This window comes from Rhinatrema bivittatum, chromosome 16 (assembly GCF_901001135.1).
Source record: "Rhinatrema bivittatum chromosome 16, aRhiBiv1.1, whole genome shotgun sequence".
In the NCBI taxonomy this organism is placed as follows: Eukaryota; Metazoa; Chordata; class Amphibia; order Gymnophiona; family Rhinatrematidae; genus Rhinatrema; species Rhinatrema bivittatum.
The window spans coordinates 23854774-23876821 of NC_042630.1; the positions used below are offsets into that span (position 1 = coordinate 23854774).

The following is a 22048-nucleotide window of genomic DNA, read 5'->3' on the forward strand; positions in this document are numbered from 1 at the left end:
GAGGTCAAAGTGGCAGACCTGGAGAGGAGGTAAGGCAGACAGAGAGGTATACAGAGGGGACCTTCAGGGACTTAAAAGAGGCCCAAACTGAGCCAAGCAGCACTGGCACTGCTTTGGAAGACCAAGGTCACCATCACCTTGGTGTGGCGCAAAGTGATCCTGTAGCTAAGAGCTGCCCTCCAGGTGATGCCATATCCTCTTGCACCAAGGATGTGACTCCAGGGCCATGTGTCCAGGAGGAAAGAGTTAGGGCAGTCGTTACAGTGGGTAATTTGATAATTAGAAATATAGATAGCTGGGGGGCTTGACAATTGCTTAGTAACTGGCCGGTCTGATGCAAAGATAGCAGACTTCATGTAGCACTTAAATAAGATTTCAGAAAGTACTGGGGAGGAGCCACCAGTCGTTGTATATGTATTCACCAGTGACATAGGAGGGAGGTTCTGGAGGCCACACGCACCCCCATTTTCTCTCAATCCCTTTTACACTGCAGCTTACCACCAGTAACTTTCAACCACACTGATGGTTTCCTCCTCCAGCAGCCGACCCACAATGGAACATAGTTCCCTGGAATGGCTCTCACATTCCTTGCCGCTCCTGCCCAGGAGAAAATCAGTAGAAAAATGTGGCTCCTTATTTTTCTGCAAAATATGAGTTTATTTTGGTGGCAGGAGCCCGGACAATAAAACAATATTGAGCAGATTCTCCCACTCACCAGCATCCCCATCCCTGCCTACCCTGTCCCTATCTCCCTTTTCCCATTCATCCTTACTAGTGGTGGTTCCAGATGTTTCTCTCCTTCAGCAGCCTGCTCACTAAGGTTCCTGTGCTCTGCAGCACTGTACTGCTTTTGTGCGGGGCAGGAGCCTGCCGGGAAGTGCTTCTGGTGGGCATGGCCTACTTCAAATGCTTCAGTGGCAGCACCAAGCCGCAGGCAACGTGGCTGCCTGAGGAGGGGAAGGCAGGACTCGAAACACCATTAGTAGCAGCCCTGGCGGGGGCAGGAACTGAAACACTGCAGGTACCTTGGTCCCTACTGGCTTCTAGTAGTTGCTGAAGGCTGTGAGACACTGCATTTGCAGCTGTGGAGCTGCTCTTTAATCATCCTAAAATTAGGGTGAAAATTGGTTTCAACTCATTAAAATCCAGGCATTTCTGGGTGAAAAGCAGTTTAAACTGAAAATGAAGGACCCTAACTATTGCATGTAAGTGAACCAACAGCCAACCACAATACTTTGTACTTTTAAATAAAATTGTTAGTTTATTGTATTTGATTTATCACATTTCTGTAGAAAAGTCAATGCAATTTACAATAAAAAGCATATAAAAACAATTACAATTAAAAATATGAATAAAAAGATCAATGTACCATAGTAAATATATAAATCATATATAAAATAATAAATAGAACACAATAAGTTTTCTCAGCGATTCTCAACCGGTGTGGCAATAGGGTGGCCAACTTTTCCATGGACCATAACTGGACACCCTACTAAACGTCATGCTTTGGGAGGGGAGGCAGGGGGGAGGGGGTGAAGTTTACAGACCACTGTCAGTTGTCGGTCCACTCATTACTTGGCTTTCAAGCACCTCCCTCAATATACTTTCATAAAATGTTATTTCAACTATCTGTCATAATCCGCTATGTTGGTGGGAGGAGCAATCAGGAGTAGCAATCTGATGTATTCCATAGGCGTAGTAGCAATCTGTTGTATAGACTGCTGGAGAAAGTAGTGGGTGGATCCTTGGGCCAGTGGCAATGACCACGCCCCCGGGGAAAGATCCTGAGAGGGACCACCGGCTAGGCTTAGAGTATGGAGACAGACACACACTAGTTCTTTTATTAAACAGGTCTTGAAACCACCAGAGGTGGCAGTAGTGAGCTGGAATACTCAGCAGGGCTGAAGTCCCTCAGTTACTGGAACAGTGATCCTTGGATGGCTGAGCTGTTGAGAAACTCTAGACAGTGAGTAGGCAGGGTATGCAGAGTTCATGAACAGAACTTAGATGACAACACTCACATATTGGTCTCAGGGAGCTCAGGAGCTGGAAAGGATAGGCCCTCGAGGAGCGAGTACCTGGTTCCAGGGAAAGTTCTGAGAGAGCGATGGTAACTCACAATGATGTAGACCGTGATGGCTTCCAGGCAGAAGAGAATCAGCAGATAGTTAGGAACGAGGGCCCTCGAGGAGCGAGTACCGGTTCCTGTCAGTAAACCTGAAAGACAAAGAGAGAGCAAGGCCCCCGAGGAGCGGGTACCTCTGGTAAGTCCGAGGAGGCAGAGTAGCTAGAACGAATCCTTGCTAACTCACGTTTGTTAGCGATATCAGAGACCTTTAAATATCGGAAGCGGATGACGTCATCTCAGGGGGACGCCCCTGAGGTTCATGCCCTTGCTGGTACTTCAATCGGAGCGCGCGTGCCATAGGCTTCAGGCAACATGGCGGATCTGCAGCGTTGAGCCGGTCCGGGGACGCCAGAGAGAGACGGCAGGGAGACGCCGCAGCAGCCAGCCGTCCTTCAGACCTGGAGGGAGTCTCCACAGAGGTAAAAAGGGCGGAGTAGAGACGGGCAGCGACGGTCGCAACACTGTCCTCATAAACATTATTTATTTATTTAGTGCTTTTTTATACCGACATTCGTATGATATGATACAGATCATATCATAAACATATCAGGCTCTCTCATGCAGCTTTGATCTCTATCACAACTAAAGCCTTTCTAATACACACTCCCAAACACATGGCCTCCTCTCATACACACCCACACAGCCTCCTCATACACACACTCCCAAACATATGGCCTCCTCTCTCATACACACACACTCCCACACAGCCTCCTCTTTCATACACACACACTCCCACACAGCCTCCTCTCTCATACACGCACACACTCCCACACAGCCTCCTCTCTCATACACACACACTCCCAAACATATGGCCTCCTCTCTCATACACACACTCCCACACAGCCTCCTCTCATACACACTCCCAAACATATGGCCACCTCTCATACACACACACACTCCCAAACACACAGCCTCCTCTCTCATACACGCACACACTCCCAAACACACAGCCTCCTCTCTCATACATGCACACACTCCCACACAGCCTCCTCTCTCATACACACAATCCCCACAGCCTTTCTCAACCAAATGTGCACACTCCCAAACACACAGCCTCCTGTCTTAGACATAGGTGGTTCACTCTCCCTTAAAACATTCCCAGCCTTTCATCTGTCTCCCGTGTGCCACCTCTCAATATGCCTTCCCCCTCCTGTGTATTCCTCTCTTATGCTGCCCTCCTGTCTCTAGTCCCCGCCCTCTTCTTCCTTCTTTCCTCCTGTCTCCCTCTCCTCCCCAGTGCCTTCCTCTTTCTCTTTCCTCCTGCATCCCTGTCTCCTTTGTGCCTTCCCCATCTGTCTCCCGCCTTCCCTCATGCTCCTGTTCACCTCTTCCCTTCCATGACCTTCCTTCCTTACCCCCTCTGTCTTTTTCCTCCCTTGCTCTTCATGTTTTATCTTTCTTTCCCTCCCCTTTTTTCTGTGTCCCCTTCTGCCTCTCCCTTTTCCTCACCCTGTGACACTGTCTCTTCCCCTCCTCTGTCCCTGTATCCCTTCACTGACTCCCTGCAGCCCCTCTCTCAGGTCTTGGCCAGCACTCAGTGAGGGAGGGGGAGGGACCCAGAGGTCATTGCTGCAGAGATCGGTTGAGCCACTGGGAACTGAGGGCTGGGCTGTGCCCCACCTCCTCTCTCCATCCCATCACAACACAGAAAAGGAGGCAAGCAGGCAGGAACACAGCTCAGCTCTCCACGCTTGTCTTGCCCTATAACAAGGAAGGGATGAGAAAGAGAAACCTCTTGCAAAAACTGGATTTTCAGTGTCCAGTCAGTACTTCTGTCCAGACACTGTACAGCACAGCTGAAAACCTGGCTGACGGGTCCAAAACTGGGTAGTTGGCAACCCTATGTATCGCAACCTCTGCAGGCAGAATACAGTGTTCCCTGGTCCTCTGCTGGTGCTGCTAATCTTCCTTCCTGAGCAGCAATCTCTTTCTCTACCTGAGCCTTCAGTATTTTCAAGCCCGGGTGGTACACTGGCAGTAGAGTCAATAGCAGCAATGACTGCACCTACAGCACACCCTCTGACTTGGCAACCTGGCCTCTTTCCTATGTGGGCCACCCCACTTCTTCCGCACAATAGCAAAAATGACCACACCTAAAGAACCCCAGAGCTGGCGTTAAGTCTTGAGGAGACCCAAAAGTTTAACCAAAAAGCAAGGCCCATTTTCCTAACCCACACACAGCTACTTCAGCTGGGCGCCCGATGCCAAGAAGGCGCTAGGGACGTACAATTTCTCCTAGCACCTTTTTAACGCAGCGGCTCATTAGCCTACTACATCCCACGCCCAGGAGAGGTGGCTGGGTACACATTAGGAAAACAGGTGCTCAATCATGAGCACCTGTTTTTCCTGGGCAGATACTGCATCAGCCTGAGAGTCTGGCATGTGGTTTCCAGATCAGTTTTTGTCTGCACGTTTATTTATGCTCTGTTTATTCTGGATTTGATGAGGGGTCCATCTGTCTGCATGACTGAGGTAAGATATTCTGCCAGCATGTAGTTTCTATATAGGGAGCTATAGCAGCCTGGCTTGTTCTATTTTCCTAATAGGAGGTGTAAAATTAGCTGCCTTTCATAGTAGAGTGGTTACTGTTTGCATGCTGGCAATCATTATTGGTTTGGTACGGAAGTTTTTTATATTGTTGTTATAATTATTTTACTCGTGGCTTTCTGAGGACTATGCCCACACTGAACATGTTACAATAGGCCTAATGCCATATGAATTTCAAGTGTCCTTTTTTTTTTTTTTTACTTTATTGCAGGGTTTTCTGATTGGCACCACTGTAGTGCATGCAAATATACATGTTGTGATACTTTTGTAACCTGTTTTTAATGTAATTTATCATGAAGACTTGCAGTTAATATAGTGAGTAGTTATACTGGGATGGTGTCACTATGTGGGTGGTGTTGTGTGATAGGTTTTGGAAGAGGTGAGAATTTTTAACAGTTTATTTTAGGATTAATATCTGAACAACTGAGGCGTCTTAAAAGGAATTGACATTACGAGGAATCCCCTGACGAAGGCTGGGGACAGCCGAAACATGGTCCATGTCGGGCAGTGTTAGAATGCGCTACAGTGGGAGCTAAGTATAGCTTTTATGAAGAATATTTGACAATATAATAATAAAAATAAAATGAAATAAAAATTGTTTCTGGGTTTAAGGAAAATTGTTTTTTTTAAATGGATTAAATAAATTTAGTGGGTGAGGTGGTAGAGACAACGACAAATGATTACAGTGAAGTACTTGACAAACAGCTGATACTGTTTGTGGCCCATTGGTGGCGAGAGACGGTGGATTACAAAAAGATTTGCACTAAGTTCTGATGACGTTGTTCTCTTTGTTCAAATATAACATAATGATGTTTTGATAATAAATAATATCCAAGTCACCAAGGAGATGCAGAGATATAAAGTCAGTCCCAAACTTCAAAATTTGTATGCACAAGTATTTAATTCATTAAATCGGCAACTCCATTGCTTAAGAGACACAAGAATTTTGCAACACGGGGTCCCCCGACACGGACCCGTGTTTCGCCAAACGTGGCTGTGTTGGGGTGGGGGGGGGGGAACGGTATTTTCTTTGCGGTATTCAAAGCTTTAAATCTTAGCGTCTTGGCAGCTTTGAATACCGCAAAGAAAATACCGTTCCCCCCGACGCAGCCGCGTTTGGCGAAACACGGGTCCGTGTCGGGGGACCCCGTGTTGCAAAATTCTTGTGTCTCTTAAGCAATGGAGTTGCCGATTTAATGAATTAAATACTTGTGCATACAAATTTTGAAGTTTGGGACTGACTTTATATCTCTGCATCTCCTTGGTGACTTGGATACTATATTTGGAGAGCAGTATTCGCTCCTCTGTGATGCTTGTGGTTGATAATAAATAAGACATTTTCCTCTCTATGATTGATTGATAATTTTAAGGGGACAGAGGCTTCTGTGTGGTGAAAAAATATTATTAATGCATTATCTTTAATAGAGAATATGGGGAGGGAGGGGGGGGTTTCAAGACTGTACGATTCACCCTGTACCTTCGCTTCAGCCCTGCGAGACAATTTCTTCCCCCACACCTCTTGCCCTCCCTGCCGGAATTCAGCGAGAAATGGCAATTATCTGGGGTTTATCATCTGCAGTTAATAACCCACCATAGACACCTAAAGCTTTTAGCGTCTTCCCGGATCCTTCTCTCTTCAGCCCTCCACTAAAAGGATTCAGCGCTTCATTTCGCCTCCGATGTACGGCCCCTTTAAGGCCCCGCCTGCCCTTTAAACCTGGTGGGCTTATCACTGCGCCTGACGCGTTTATTATTTCGCCTCCGAAGTCAAGTGCCTTTAAAAGCCGGTCTCACGCCTTTAAGGGAAGCGGCAGTGCCTCAGTCGTTCCAAGATGGCCGATCTCCTGGGTTCGATCCTGAACTCCATGGAGAAGCCGCCCAGTGTCGGCGACACGGAGAGTCGACGCCGGGCCCGCGGTGAGTCCCTCTCTCCGACTACCGCCGGTGTCCTCTGAGAGACCCCGTTTACCCTCCAACGGAGCTGCGTCATTAACTCTGCCACCCTTTATCCGCGCGCGAGGGAGAATCAACCGAGGTGACGTCCACTTGGACGAGCCGTCTAATTGGGCCTTTGCTAGACAGGTCGTCCGCCCCGCACCTCACCTATAGTGAAGTGTGATTGGAGAAAACAGATGTTTTTCAACCATTGCCAGGGTGCCACCCCCTTTTCTTGACGTCTGCTGGGTAGCATGAGCCGTCCCTTAATTCCATTCGGGGAGCTCCTCCCCATGCTGACTTCCCTGGCGTCCTCTCTGATTGGTCAAACGCGCGCTCCCTTTAGTGACGCCTCACTCTGACGCTCACCGTGCCCGCTCATGCGTCTATGAGGTCTTTGCTCCTTGTTTCCGTGGTTTGATTGGCACAGGGAGGCGAGCGCCCGACGGTGATTGGTCGTAGTGTTTGATTTCTCTCCCTGCCAATCATGCATGCAAAGGCAGTCCTGTAATATATAATAAAATGAACTCTCCCAAAACTTTTAAGTTTAGACGAAGTAACTGTGATCGGAGACTAATTTTGCAAAAATAAGAGGGCCTCAGGGAAGCCCTTTAGCCATTCCAGGGCACGAGGATGGAAGGGGCTTAGCTCTAGAGGGAAAGCTTTCTGTAGGCCCAGTAGGTCCCCCCCTCAGTCATTTTAATTGTGCGGAGCTGATGGAGGTGTAGCCGGTGCTCGAAATCACTTGTGAACGCCATTCAGAATTCACAAGTTTGTTTGTCTGTATATCTAGCATCTGTGCAGCCTTTCTGCCTGCCACTGAAAATTGCTCAGTTTCATTTTGTAGAACTATTTTTTCCCATGGTAGGAAAAAGATCTCTAGATGATGTGTGGACTGTGATAGTAACATGTAAGGGACTGATAAGCACAAGAGCATACCTGGGAACTTTTGATTTCCGGTCACCTTGAGATTTCTGTGGCTTAGTGAGGGGGGAGGGAGAGCAGGGGAAATTTCTCCTTCCTCTCACAAGTTCTCTCATGCTCATACATGCGCTCACATGCACATAGATGCTCTCATATATGCTCTCTTATACATACACCTGCTCTCACCCACACACCCGCTCTCACACTTGCTCTTTCTCATACACAACGCGACCTCTCAGAATTACACATTTTCTCAGGCACACGCATAGATGCACTCACACACAGGCGTGTCTATTAGGTGAACCAGGCGGTTGCCTATGGCGCCAGCCTTTAGGGAGCACTGAAGAGCAGTCGTGGTGTCACGAGTGGAGCTTGTCCTGCTCGTGGCAAAAAGGAGCAAAGATTCATTGGGCTTCAGATCAGTAGCAGTGGTTCAAATTGATTCAAAGTATCTTGGCACAGCATGTGGCCTATACAAAATACGCCATCACTTTAGCCAGTTGCAGAGAACCAAATTCACCTCTGCAACCTCCTGTTCTATCTCCACAGGAAGAACTGTCTCAGATGCGTAAGCTCAGTTCATTATAGTATAATTCAGAATCTATACATTCCTGCAGCTTGGATACAGGCATAGAAGCAGGGCTCAGATTCAGAAGTAGAGGACCCTATTTAGCTGTCCTCACATCCTTCACCATGCAGAAGCTATCTCTGGCAATTTCAAAAGATGCATAGGAAAAGTCCAAGCCAAGGGCAACAGTATTGGGTTTTTTTAAATACCTCAATCTTCCCAAACGCTGCTGCCATTCCAGTACATCAGATCTTGAAAGATATGCAAATGCAGGTATAGGGGCATGTTCACAGGTGCAAGAGAGCCTGAACAATGCTTGGCAGGACCCTCTGAATGGGGGTTGGGGGTAACACTAAGTTGTTAAGTGACACTACTACTACTCTCTATCATTTCTAAAGCAATACAGAGTAGCTGTACAGATAGAAATAAGAGAAAACCCCTATTCCATGGAGCGTACAGCCTAATGAAGACAAACATACATGATAAATTTGCAGGTAGATCAAGGAGCTTTAATCCTGGTAACCCATGCCTGGTCCAGGCAGGAATAGTTTTCACTTCTCCTTCAGCTCTCTGATAAGAGGCACATTCATTTCCCTTCTCTACTGGAACTGATCTCCCAAGACCAAGGATCTCTCCTCTACGCCAGCATTCAGTGCTGGCACTGGCATGGCTATTGAGAGGACAGTAATTGCTTCATGGGGATATTCTGAGGAGGTATCCCATGTGCTGCTACAGTCAAGAAAGCAATCTAGCAGTACATCTTATGCCCACAAATGGAGAAAGTTTTCCAGTTGATGACCCAGAATCAGTCTTTCTCCTTTTTCATGTCAAAGTAGCAAGCTGCCAGACTAGCTACTTCTTTTACATCAGGCCTTAAAACTTGCTCAATAAGTGTTTGCCTTAATGCTACTGCTGCTTATTACGATGCAGGGCAGGCCTATTTTCATGCTCCCATTAATAATGAGGTTCCTGAAAGGCCTGACTCACATCAAGCCCCCAGTAAAACTGCTGATCGCTCAGTAGGATTTAAATGTGATCCTGACCCTCGAGCCTATTCATTCATGTGACCTAAAATTCTTGACATTAAAGGTCACCTTCCTAGTGGCAATCACATCGGCTAGGAGGGTAGGCAAAATCCAAATACTGGTAACCTATCCACCATTTCTCAGGTTTTTCAATAACAGGGTAGTGCTTCACATATACACAAAATTTCTCCCAAAGGTGGTCTTGTAAATCCATCTAAATCAATCTATTGGGCTTCCAGCATTCTTCCCTAGCCCTCATGAAAATCAAGCAGAAGTGAGTGAATGCTTTCCTTCTATCTAGAAACAATGAAGGACATCAGGAAATGATCTCAGCTATTTGTGTCATTCATCCCAAACAGACCAGTCTCTAAACAGACTATGGCATTGTGGCTTTGAGTGAGTCTCTGTCGCCTACAGCAAAGCAGGCTCATCCCTTCAAGGCTGAGCCCAGACACACAGCGTAAGAGCCACGGCAGCTTCAGCAGCCCGCTTGGGATCAGCCTCTGGAAAACATATGAAGAGCCAGCTGCCTAGACATCTCAACATGCTTTCATTGCCCCTTCCAGCCAGGGCTGGATTTCAGCACAGGAAACGCAGGCCATGTACCTAGGGCACCAAATTCTTTAGGTGCCCAAAAACTAGGATTCCTCTGCTTGCTTTCTGATTTCTAAGGGTAAAAGTCCTCAACTCCAGTCCTCTACCTATGGGTGTCCTAATCTTAAATCCAAGTCTGCTTACAGCCTGGACATGGATTTCAGGAAAGACAGCAAATTCGGTCAGACAGTTCTTCAAAACCTCTTTAAGATCTAAACTTATTCTCTTCGATACCCCGATCGCCTTTGGAAGGGGGATGACCCACAGCTTGGGAGCCTCCTGATGTATGACTGACTTTACTGTATGTCCATGAAGGAAAAAAAAAAGTTACTTAGCTGTAACGATTGTTCACTGTGGTCAGCAGGACAAGTCCGTCGCACATACCCTCTCGTCACACCTTGGAGTTATCAACTTCTTTCTCTATTAACTTTCTAAACTCTTTTAGCTATGATATCAAACTGAGGGGACCTAACATGTACAGCTTTCACTCTAGAGCTGGGGCACCTACGACCTCTGCACCATCAGATGACATTACCCAGATGAGTGCTGACTTATCCTGCTGTCCACCGAGAACAACCGTTACAGTAAGCAGCTTATTTTGTCTGGAGTTGCTGCCAAATCAAGTGGTGCTGGGGCTAGGACTAGCTCTCTGTTGTCTTCTGATTATCAGTCCATGGCCATCATGCCAACTTAGATCTGTGATGCCTATTTGTGGGCACAGGCCCTTGCTTAGTCAGTAGCAGTGTCACGTATGCCCAGTTGCTCTGAGAGAGCACCGGAACAGATGGGCATTCATCTGCTCTTGTCCACAAACCTAGTGAAAGATACCTCTGGGGAAATAAGAATCTCTTAGACGAGCTTTTAAAAACCTCACGACTAACTGAAATCCTTATCGTGATGTACATTAAGGAGAGGTGAGAACATTTCCTGATATCTTGTTTGCACACAATGTAGTAGGAAGTTCTGCGTAATAAGTACAGCATTACACCGTTAAAGATGGTCTTATCATATAGGAAACTGGGCAAGAAATGGAGTCAGCTGGTGACCACAGGCAAGGCAGATTTAAAAATAAATGTCAATCAACGGCAGGGAAGGTTTTACAAAAGGCCTATGACATCTCAATGTGCTCCGGTCTTCCCTGAGATTTCCACCAAACTAAGCTGGCCTGTTTCCCAATAGGAGGACAGACTATAGTTTGCTTTGCTCACCAACTTATATTTATGGAGAAATCCTGCCACATGGATTTCCATCTGTATGACTTGAGGCTGCAGGTGTAGTCTCTGGCTCTTGTCGCTGACTGCCTGGGTTTGACCTTCAGCTGTGCATTCCTTCTCCTTTCTCCCTTTGTGGAAGCCACATGTTTGCAGGCCAGTGCTGCACACTGGAGGCGGCTGCGTGCTTGGCTGCGGAGCCCTGATTATGCAACATGTGGCCTTACTAAATGATTAGCGGGCACAATTGTTCATGCACCGTAGCCCGCTCAGAAATGTAAAACAGTTAGAATAAACGTAAAATGGCGAGAAGTAGAAAAGTTTCAGGTTGTACTTATTGAGATGGCCTTGGAGGACACACCCTGGATGGGGATGTGGGGGGCCAAGGCAGCCTCGGTTATTCATACTCCTTCCTTCTCTCTCTCCTCCCAGAGCAAGCAGCCCGGCTGAAAAAGATGCAGGAGCTGGAGAAGAGACGCAAGGTGGAGTTCAGGAAACAGGTAAGGGGTGAACCCGTTCCAGTGAATGCCAGCAATCTCTGGGGGTCAGTTTTGGGGAACCTTGGCGACGGCCTTAGATAACCATTATAAAGCACTATCATTCAGCTGCGGTGCACCTCAAGGATCTTATGTTACCTTTGCCCTTCTCCGTCTTTCCCCCGATTATGTTTCAGATGGAGAAGGAAGTGTGTGACTTCATCCAGGACAGTGCGCAAACAAAGAAGACATTTCAGCCAATGGGGAAGATTGAGAGAAGCATCCTGTGAGTCTCATGCTTGCCAGAGCTCCTTCCACTTCCTGGCTGCCCTGAGATAGGAAAGGCCCATAGCACTGACCTGTTCTTCTCTGAATGGGAATCAGAAGTGTTCAACAGCCGTCTTGTGAAAGAAGCACGAGCTGTGTGTGGAAGGGGGAGGACAGGGAGCCAGGGGTCACGTGATCAAAGTGCTCAACTGAGGGTATGACAGATGGAAAGGAAGATAAAACTGGGGAGCCCGTGGGACTGGGGGGTCGGAGGAGCAGGCAGTGAGCTTGGAAGAAATGGGTAATTCCCTGTACGTACCAGGATCAGTCCAGACTCCTGGGTTTATTCATCCCTGCCAGCAGAGGGAGACAGAGAAAAGTCTCGCTGACACTGCTTGAATAAGCCCTGGTGCCACCTGCAGTAGCTCAGTATTTGGGGAGCCTGCCGGGAATGGGGGTCGGAGGAGCAGGCAGTGTGTTTGGAAGAGATGGGTAACTTCCTCTTCTCTGATTTCAGAAAAGGAAGGGCAAGCGCCAAAGAAAGGGAAGATGATTGAAGTGGGGGCAGGGGTGGAGGTCACTGTTCGACTCGTCATTCTTTCCATGGAAGATGTCAGCCATAGTCTGGGGTGGAGAGCGAAGCGGGGATGGAAGACGGAGGGAAGCGAATGTGGCGAAGAGATGGCGGGAGGTGGAAAGCGTGTTTGTCAGACGGACATAATCTTGTGCAATAGCAGACTGGAAGGAGGTGAACAGGAAATTGAAATGAACAGGAGTCGGGGGAAGAGTTGTTTTGTTTTATTTTTAGATTTTTATATTCTGCTTTTCAACTCTTCAAAGTGTCCATCAAAGCAGATTACATTCAGGTACTGTAGGTATTTCCCTATCCCAAAGGGCTTACAATCTAAGTTTTGTACCTGAGGCAATGGAGGGTAAAGTGACTTGCCCAAGGTCACAAGGAGCAACAGCAGGACTCGAACCCTGGTCTCCTGGTTCATAGCCCACTGCTCTAACCACTAGGCTGCCCCTCCACATAACATAAGATATGCCGTAGTGGGTCAGACCAAGGGTCCATCAAGCCCAGCATCCTCTCTCCAACAGTGGCCAACTCGAGTCACAAGTACCTGGCAAATACCCCCAAATTAAATAGGTCTAATGCGGGCAATAAGCAGTGGCTATTCCCTATTGATTAATAGCAATTTATGGATTTCTCTTCCAGGAACTTATCCAACCCTTCTTTAAATCCTGCTATACTAGCTGCCCTAACCACATCTTCCGGCAACTAACTCTAGAGCTTAATTGTGTGTTCCCTGTACGAACCCGGATCAGTCCAGACAGTGAGTTGAGCCTCCTGTCCAGCAGATGGAGACAGAGAAAAACTGAAAGGGTATCCTATATCAGGACAGAGCCCCCTCAGCCGTCTCTCCTCCAAGTTGAACAACCCTAACCTCTTTAGTCTTTCCTCATAGGGGAGCTGTTCCATCCCCTTTATCATTTTGGTTGCCCTTCTCTGTACCTTTCTCCATCGCAACTATATCTTTTTTGAGATGCGGCGACCAGAATTGTATACAGTATTCAATTCTGTTTACTTTTTTGACTGCCGCAGCACACTGAGCCGATGATTTCAATGTGTTATCCACTGTGATGCCCAGATCTCTTTCCTGGGTGGTAACTCCTATCGTCATGTGACTACAGCATGGGTTACTTTTCCCTCTGTGCATCCCCTTGCACTTGTCCATAGTAAAGTTCAGCTGCCACTTGGCTTTTCTGCACTGCCTGCTCCATTTTCTTCTCTCATTTTTGCAGCCTCTCATCATAGGTCATAGGTCAGAGAGCTGACATTTCTTCTCTGAGGGGTTACCGAAGATGTTATTACAATTTACTTCCATTGCACCTACGGATTTGTAGTTCCTGCTGTTTTTAGATCCAAAAGCCCACCGATTCTTTGGACGTAAAACCAGAACTGTCCCAGTGACCGGATCAGGCTATGGCTTTCTGGCCAGTCTGTGATGCGTGGCAGGGCCGGTGAGAGGAGAAACATTACTTTTGTTTTTCTTTGATAACGGTTTGGGCCAGTCTGGTGAGAACACCTTTCCCCATTCTGGTAAAAAGGATTAGTCTGAGACCCACATGGACCTTGTAGAGAGCTCCCTGCTGAAATGTCTTCACTTGGGAGCTAAGCCAGACCTAGAGGACCTTTGTAAGCATGTGCCGCCCGCAGAGCTGATGTCCTCTGGACGTAGGCCAGCAAAGACCGAGCTGCAGGCAGAACACATCCTGAACATTTCATAATACCTTGTATCCTTCTTTGGGATAGAGATTTGCACACAGTCAGGCCGATTCAGTAAAGTCCGCGGGAGAGCGGGCAAATGCCCGCTCTCCCGGTGCGCGCACAGGCCACTCGCCTGTGCGCGCAATGCAGTATTTAAATTAGGCCCGGCGGTAGAAACGGGCAAAAGGAGGCGCTAGGGACACTAGCGCGTCCCGAGCGGCGGTTGTCAGCGGGTTTGACAGCCGACGCTCAATTTTGCCGGCGTCGGTTCTCGAGCCCGCTGACAGCCACTGGCTCGGAAACCGGACGCCGGCAAAATTGAGCGTCCGGTTTTCGACCCAACAGCCACCGGCTGACTTCCAATTTTTTTTGTCTTTTTTTTACTTTTTTTACTCTTCGGGACCTCCAACTTAATATCGCCATGATATTAAGTCGGAGGGTGCACAGAAAAAAGTTTTTACTGCTTTTCTGTGCACCTTCCTGGTACCGGAAGAAATTAGCGCAAATTTCCGGATCAGGCTGTATTGCAGTAACTGACTGTTTCTAACAATCGATCTGTATCCTTTCAGTGAGTATGAACCCTTGCTAATGGGGTAGGCAGTGCACACAGGCCTGCTTAACACACAGGGAGTTTTCTGCTGTAACCTTGCATTTTCTTTAATGTGGCTGGAAGCGCTGACTCCTGCTTCTCCCTGTGTATCGCAGGCATGATGTGGTAGAAGTGGCTGGACTGACCTCTTTCTCCTTTGGGGACGATGAGGAGAGCCGATATGTCATGATCTTCAAGAAGGTAAGCATCTCTGAGCCATGTCTGCACCCTTCACAGAGTTCTGTGAGGGGAGCCTGCTGCCCAGTGAGACATCCCGGCCGGGAGTATCTGCGGGAGTGCTGGCACTGTCCACGAAACCCTTCTCAGTCTCTCTGGTTTCCTCTGATCCCCTATCTTATTCTGGACAGGAATTTGCCCCCTCGGACGAGGAATTGGAAGCGTATCGCAAGGGAGAGGAGTGGGATCCCCAGAAAGCAGGCGAGAAGCGGAAACTGAAGGTAGGTTTTCTGAACAGATTGTTGATGGAGGGAGAGAAGAAGGATGATGGACAAAACAGCATTCGTCTGCCAGCAGCGTCACCGGGGGGGGCGGATCCGGTACCGGGGCACGTATGGCGCGGCGCTGTGACACCCGCGGAGCCAGGCTGCAGACCCATTGCTGCCGGCGGGCTCGGGGTACCCTGGGCTGAGAGCGCGGAGCTCCAGTTCCACCGCTGCCACCAGTCGTCGTGTGGCCCGGTGCTCAGAGCACAGGCGCATAGGGTGGGCACGTTGCACAGAGACCTTCTCCCACCAGTAATGCATGCTGCATGTGTCCCTCTGTTTATCGCTGGATAGGAGCTGGCCCAGAAGGAGGCTGAAGAAGAGGCCTTGAGGGGTCCCATGAAAGTCAATCCTAGCACTGACTACAAGGACAAATACAGTCACCTTATTGGGAAGGTTGCAGCCAAGGATGCAGCTCATACACTGGAGGCAAACAAGGCTTATGGCTGTGGTAAGGCCCTCATAGATTCTCATCTCCCCCCACTGTACTGTCTGCTTAAGACTTAATTTCTAGGCCTGGAATAGTCATGGGACGGACACAGGGATACAAAACCTGACACCTCTAGGACTGGACACAGGGATACAAAACCTGACACCTCTAGGACTGGACGGCCCAGGGGATGGACACAGGGATACAAAACCTGACACCTCGAGGACTGGAGGGCCCAGGGGACGGACACAGGGATACAGAGCCTGACACCTCTAGGACTGGGGGGCTCAGGGGATGGACACAGGGATACAGAGCCTGACACCTCTAGGACTGGACGGCCCAGGGGACGGACACAGGGATACAGAACCTGACACCTCGAGGACTGGAGGGTTTAGGGCAGTAGTCCCCAGATCCGGTCCTTGGGGGCGGTTAGGATTTCCATTGGAAGCAGACAAAGCTCATGCATATTCATTGTGGAAATCTTGAAAACCCGACTGGGTTTTGACCTTCGAGGACCAGGTTAGGGGATGAAATCAGGGACAGAGAGTCTGGGAGGGCTGAAAGGATGGGCAGAGGGATAGAGAACCTGTGACCTCTAGGAATTAGTGACTCAGGATGAGCTCCAGCACCGTCACATCCGGTATCTGCCCTTCTTAACCGGGGCTGATTGCAGCTTTGTCTTCACAAGAGCGCTTACAGGCTTGAATGCTGTACAATCTTCCAGTTTCTCAGCGCTGCAGACCTTTTTTTTTTTTTAACAAACCTCTTCCCTCCTTCCTCATGCAGTTCCTGTCGCAAACAAACGGGACACGCGCTCCATCGAAGAAGCAATGAACGAGATTCGTGCCAAGAAGCGGCTGAAGCAGTCTGAGGACGATGGCCCTGTTTCCAGCGGCTTATAGACCCGGTGGGGGGGGAACCCAAGAGATGGGCTGAGGTTCCTCCCGCCTCAGCTCTGCCATTTTCTCTCCCAACCTCTCCCCCCCCCCCCCCCCAGCAGCTCTGTGAGGAACAGGAAAGCGAAGGGCTTTCAGTGGGGGCTTCTCCTTTCCCTGCCTGAGCGTGTGGACGTCCCTTCTCACTGGCTCTTCACTGGTCTCCAGTACGTGCGGGAGGGAAACAGACGGCCGGCGTCAGGTGCACTCCCTGAAAGTGTTGCTTTTAGTGGCCTGCTTGGGGCTTGGCTTCAGTCGTGTGTGTGTGTGAAAAGGGGAGGCGTGGAGCTGCTGAATTGTTTGTGCCGACCCGAATTGTCCCTAACTGCCTTTGGCAGATTGGAGCATTACCGGCAAACCACTGGACTTTTCTGTTTTGTGCATAAATGCTGCTGCTCTTTTTACGAACAGGACTCGCCAACGGAAGCATTTTTTGGGCTCTCTCTTGCTTGGATGTCTGCTGACTGGGTACTTAGCGGTAACACCTTGGCGTTGGGAATTGGGGGACTGCAAGCTGTGGCACGGAGCTGGAGTTAGGGGGCGGGGCCTGAGAATGGAAGTGTGGGAGGAGCTTGGAGGGATTGTGCTTTTAATGTCTCGAACCTTAACTTTGGCACAGACCAGTCAGCGTTCTGTGCTGGGTAGATCCTTTGCAGTGGAAGGTCCCTGTAGAGTAGAGCTGACGGGTTACAATTAAGGGAGGGGGGATTTGAAAGGGAGCAGCCTTCCTTGCAGTATTGAACGTCTACTCTCTCACAAAGCTGTGAAACATAATGGCACCCAGCCTCGTATATCAAACGGTCCCCTAGGAGTGAGCAAATAAACTCCCTCACCCCCCCCCTCTCCCAAAAGCAAGGAGCGGCGATGTGTTTTCGTAAAATAGACTCATTTCACCTTTTCTTAAATCACTTTATACGTTTTCAGAAGTATACAACTAATATAATCGTAATGCAAAACCTGATTTCAGAAACCCCCCTCCCAGTCTCCCCCCTGCTACCCAGTGTACCAAACGGGAGTTAAGTCTCGCTCCTCGTAGCTCCTCCATCCCCCTCCAAAGAGAGTTCACAGTTGCCTTTACCGCAAACAAGAGAGAAAAGTTTCCCACTCCAGGAGGTAAAAGTCTCGCCCGAGTATTAAACAACGTGGCCCCTTGCCTTAGAAGACCTACTCCATAAATATTCCTGCCGTCCGTCCGTCCCAAAAGGGTCATAGTGATGCCTTTCACTTTTTAGATTGTAGGTTTGTTCGCTGTCCTCTGAACCTGTTGGCCCTGAGCCCTGATAGCCGTGGCTACAAACAGCAGCACCTCGTGTGGGAATGGGGGCGACTGATGGCGTCGCACGTGGCCAGCCCATCCCATGTGCAGCATCAAGATGCCAGGTTCCTAGCGGATGGGCTCGGAGAACTCGTACGCTGTTACTAACAGGGCCAGTAAAATGTCTCATGGGTACAGTACATGTTACTACGGCTTGCTTTGTACTGCCCCGTAACCAGTGGAATGCAACTTCCTTTTAAAACAAAGCCAAAATTATTTTTATCCCCAGCACATTTCAGCCGATTTTATTGTTTTTTTCTGGAAATACGTTTGAGAATGGAACCTGTGGCGTGACCCTCGTGTAGCTCATCTCTCTTTTTGGATTCATTTAAATTAAATCGTATACTTTTCAAGCCCCCTGACCTCAGCAGCACTGGCCTGAAAGATGTGATGTGGCAATACGTTGACAGCTGATTGTGTGGGGATAACGGGAGGGGCTGGGGGAAAAACTGCTTCCCGATGCCTTCAGCGCTCTGACGGTCATCTGCATCGTCAGGCCAGTACTAAAAACGGGTTTTGTTTTTTTTCAACTAAAAGTGATTTTATTTTTTTCCTCTGTTTACTTCTTTTTATGGTTAATAGATTTTTTTTGTTTTAATTAAGCTTTGGGAGGCTTATAAAAGGTTCATTGAACTGGTAGGCAAACATTTTGCCCGCGATGGCCCTGGTGGATTCCTGCTGTTAACATGCTGAAAAAAAAGTTTACGCTTTTAATTTTTGTTTCTTAACCATGAAAGTCACTATTTTAAATTTATAATACTTTTATGCCCTCTCTTAATGCCTCGTTATTGCATTAGAGGCACTGGCCAATTGGGTTCCTTCATCGCCTTGCAAGAGGGACCTGCTCTTTTATGGTATTATCAGCAGACATGGGGTGAAGTCTCAGTGGCAAAGCTACTTGAGCACTGTTGGGTGTATTTTATCCCTACCTATTGCTGGATTCAGAGATTCCATGCAAGTGCTACATTTGAGCCACAATTTTCTTTTCTCTTCGGTTAACATCTGTATGTATTTGTGTGTCTCTTTGCTCTGTATCTTCTCGGTTTACTGATTTCAGAGGAAAAAGAAAAACATGTGCTTTTTTCTGCAAAGTGACAATAGAATGTAAAGCTGAGGATATGCTTTAGAGAGTTGATGTCAATGAAACACATGATTTTGGATTTGCCCTCTCCTTAAATGGTTGATTTTTTTTTTTTTAATGCAAGGATCTGGGTTATTGGTGGAGTTCTGTCACCATCTGCTGGCCATAGTGGGGGCTGCAGCCGCATGTTTTCTTATGGCAAAGTGTGTTCTTTTGTCTTTTGGTATGTTTCATTGATAGGAGACACAAAACAGATGTAGTTATTTAGGGGTGGAGAGGAGGAGAGAGAAGAAATCTCAGATCCTTCGTGAATACATTGACCTGAATCTGAGTAACCAAGGAGGAAAATGTTGTAAAAAAAATAAACTACTGGAAAATATATTTTCTCTGTGGTAAATAAATGTACCAGAGCACAAATTGCTGAGCTCAGCTTTTAAATGTCATGCAAAATTTTTTGTTTAATTTTCTTTTAAATTTGAAACTGTTTGGAGTATTGTGGTGTGTGTCAGGGCAGGTCATCCTTTAAAAGCTTTTGAGTTTAAATAAAATAAAATACAGAAAATAAGACTGCATTTGTGGGGGTTTTTTAAAATATGTACATTTTTCAGCATACAAATTAACAAAACTGTACAAAGAGCAAAATAAAACAATGAAGGAGCTGGATATATTAAATATGCCTCGATGTATAATTAAAAAAAAACAAAACAAAGAATTCTACTTTTCCTCACATCAAGGTAGTTATTTATTTATTTATTTATTTATTTATTTATTTATTTAACATTTTTCTATACCGTCGTTTGGTGGGAACCGTAACAACGGTTTACATTAAGGCACATAAAAATGAAGCTAACGTATCTTAAGTTACATAGGTGCCATTTATGGATCGGTAACATAGTTTGTAAATAATATTAATTGGTAAGTGTAATGAGTCATGTCCAATTCTCATTGTAACAGTTTAGGTTACTAGATTACCTTTATCATTGTACTCTTACCCTTTTTTGCTGAGCTTTAAAAAAAATGAAACTTAATCTGATTAAAAATTACACACATATTGATTTTGGTTATGTGTTTGTTGTACCTGCTTTCCCTTGAGTACTATTCTCCTTTCTCTTTTTGATAAGCTAGTTTAAAAAGCCAGGTTTTTAGATTTTTTTCTAAAGGTTTTGTTGTTGCTTTGTAGTCTCAACTCCGTGGGCATGGTGTTCCAAAGTATGGGCCCTGCGAAGGATAGGGCTCTTTCTCTTACTTGTGTTAGTCTTGCTGTTTTGATTGATGGAATAATAAGAAGTGCTTTGGCTGATCTCAGGTTCCTATTTGGGACGTGTACGCAAAGGGCTGTGTTCATTATGTAGGGCTTTCTCATTATGTATTAATTTATGTATGGTGCATAGTGTTTTGTACTGAATTCTTTGTTCAATGGGTAGCCAGTGTAATTCTGCCAGGGTTTCTGTGATGTGGTCTCTTTTGCTTTTTCCGGTTAAGATTCTAGCAGCTGTGTTTTGCAATATCTGTAGTGATCTTAGTGACGTGTATGGTAGGCCTAGCAGAAGGGCGTTACAGTAATCGGTACTTGCAAAAATCAGCGCTTGGAGTACTGATCGGAAGTTGGCGGTTGTAAGAAGAGGTTTAAGTCTTCTAAGCACCATTAGTTTGGCGTATCCTTCCTTTACTTTTAGAGATATGTGTTGTTTTAAGCTTAGTTCTGTGTCAATTATTACACCTAGGTTCCGTACTTTATCTGCTAACTCTATTTTTTGGTTGTTATTGAGTATAATTGGGTTTTGAACGATCTCCGTGTTTTTTCGTTCTAAATGTATAAATTCTGTTTTCTCAATATTAATTACTAGCTCCATTTGGTTTAGTAGTTGTTTGATGATATCTAGATACATATTTGCTATTTTTAATGTTTTTTCAATTGTGTCGTCAATGGGTAGTATTAACTGGATATCGTCAGCGTATATATAATGTGTGATGCCCAGACCAGCCAGTAGGTGACATAATGGTAAGAGTTATATGTTGAATAGTATGGCTGATAGGGCTGAACCCTGTGGTACTCCTGTTTGAAGGTTTATCTTTTCTGACATTACTTCTTTGATTTGCACTTGAAAATATCTGTTACTTAGATATGATCTAAACCATTTGATAGTTTTGTTACTTAATCCTATTTCATCTAGTCTATTTAAAAGTATGTCATGATTTACGGTATCAAAGGCTGCTGAGAGGTCTAGCATCACAAGGATGTAATGTTTACCACTATCGAACCCTCTCATGATGTTATCTGTTAGCGCAAGCAGCAGTGTCTCTGTGCTATAGTGTTTTCGAAAGCCATGTTGTGATGGATACAGGATATTATTGCTTTCCAAGTGTTCTACAAGTTGCTTTTGTATGGCTTTCTCAATTAATTTTGCGATTAGGGGAAGGTTCAAGCAAAACCATAAAAATTATAATAAAACCCCCACACCCAATCATATTTGAAGTATTCACTCTTCAAAGCAAAATGCAACATCCGCTACATTGTGCACTTGGGCATGCCAAATATGTATGCCAGGATTGGTTTGCGAAAAGGTAGCGATAGTAAATGGATAGAGCTGCCAAAAGAAATGGATTTACCAGCAGTCTCTGCCTTAAGGGAAGTAAAAAGCCAAAAGACCTAAAAGTGATATAATATGAACAGAAAGATTTAATGTCTGCAGTCTTCTCTGTTACTTGAGGCCAGAAATGCCGAACACCTTAACAGTACCACCGCATGTGCATGTAGGTGCAACTTCACCATATACCCTCCAGCATAGATTTCTTGACTCAGGAAAAATCTGTGAGTAAAAGGTAGGTATGCAATATGCCCTGTGCAACAACGACCATTAACCCACCTGGTACATACAGAGATGTGACTGTAGCAGTCCAAATATTCTTCCAAGCTTTTTCCAAGAGAGGATCCCAAGCCAGTGTTCCAAACATCTGTCAAACTCTGTGATGTTTCTGTACCATATTTACTATTAAAAATACCCTGGCAACACCCTTAGAAGAGGAGTCTAAATCACTCAGAAAATCTTCCATATCAGTCAGAGAGTACAGTGGTCCAAGTAGATCGACCAGGCTTGCTATCGCCCAAAACAATTGTAAGAAGTTAGCATTGGCTCTACCATCTATGTCAAATTGCCGTTGTAACTTTTGAAACCCATCCTCTTCCCATAGCTGATATCCAAAAACCAGCCCCTGAGATACAGGGGTTCTGATTTATAGACACAATG

The 22048-nt window shown here is 46.5% G+C and overlaps 1 protein-coding gene across 1 annotated transcript; it reads left to right on the plus strand.

Annotated features, from left to right (window-relative positions):
- Positions 1-6420: 6420 nt before the first annotated feature.
- Positions 6421-19451, plus strand: SPAG7 (sperm associated antigen 7). Its single transcript, XM_029580660.1, has 7 exons — positions 6421-6592; positions 11365-11432; positions 11606-11694; positions 14653-14737; positions 14905-14994; positions 15334-15490; positions 16256-19451. Exons 1-7 carry the CDS (start codon positions 6508-6510, stop codon positions 16369-16371), a joined length of 690 nt encoding a protein of 229 aa, XP_029436520.1. The 5' UTR covers positions 6421-6507; the 3' UTR covers positions 16372-19451.
- Positions 19452-22048: the final 2597 nt, after the last annotated feature.

Bases quoted from the DNA above. Each gene is read 5' to 3' on its own strand.
- SPAG7 (XM_029580660.1), top strand. From the start codon at position 6,508: ATGGCCGATCTCCTGGGTTCGATCCTGAACTCCATGGAGAAGCCGCCC. The intron at 11,433-11,605 runs GTAAGGGGTGAA...ATTATGTTTCAG, and splicing joins AGGTGGAGTTCAGGAAACAG to ATGGAGAAGGAAGTGTGTGA. The intron at 15,491-16,255 runs GTAAGGCCCTCA...TTCCTCATGCAG, and splicing joins AAACAAGGCTTATGGCTGTG to TTCCTGTCGCAAACAAACGG.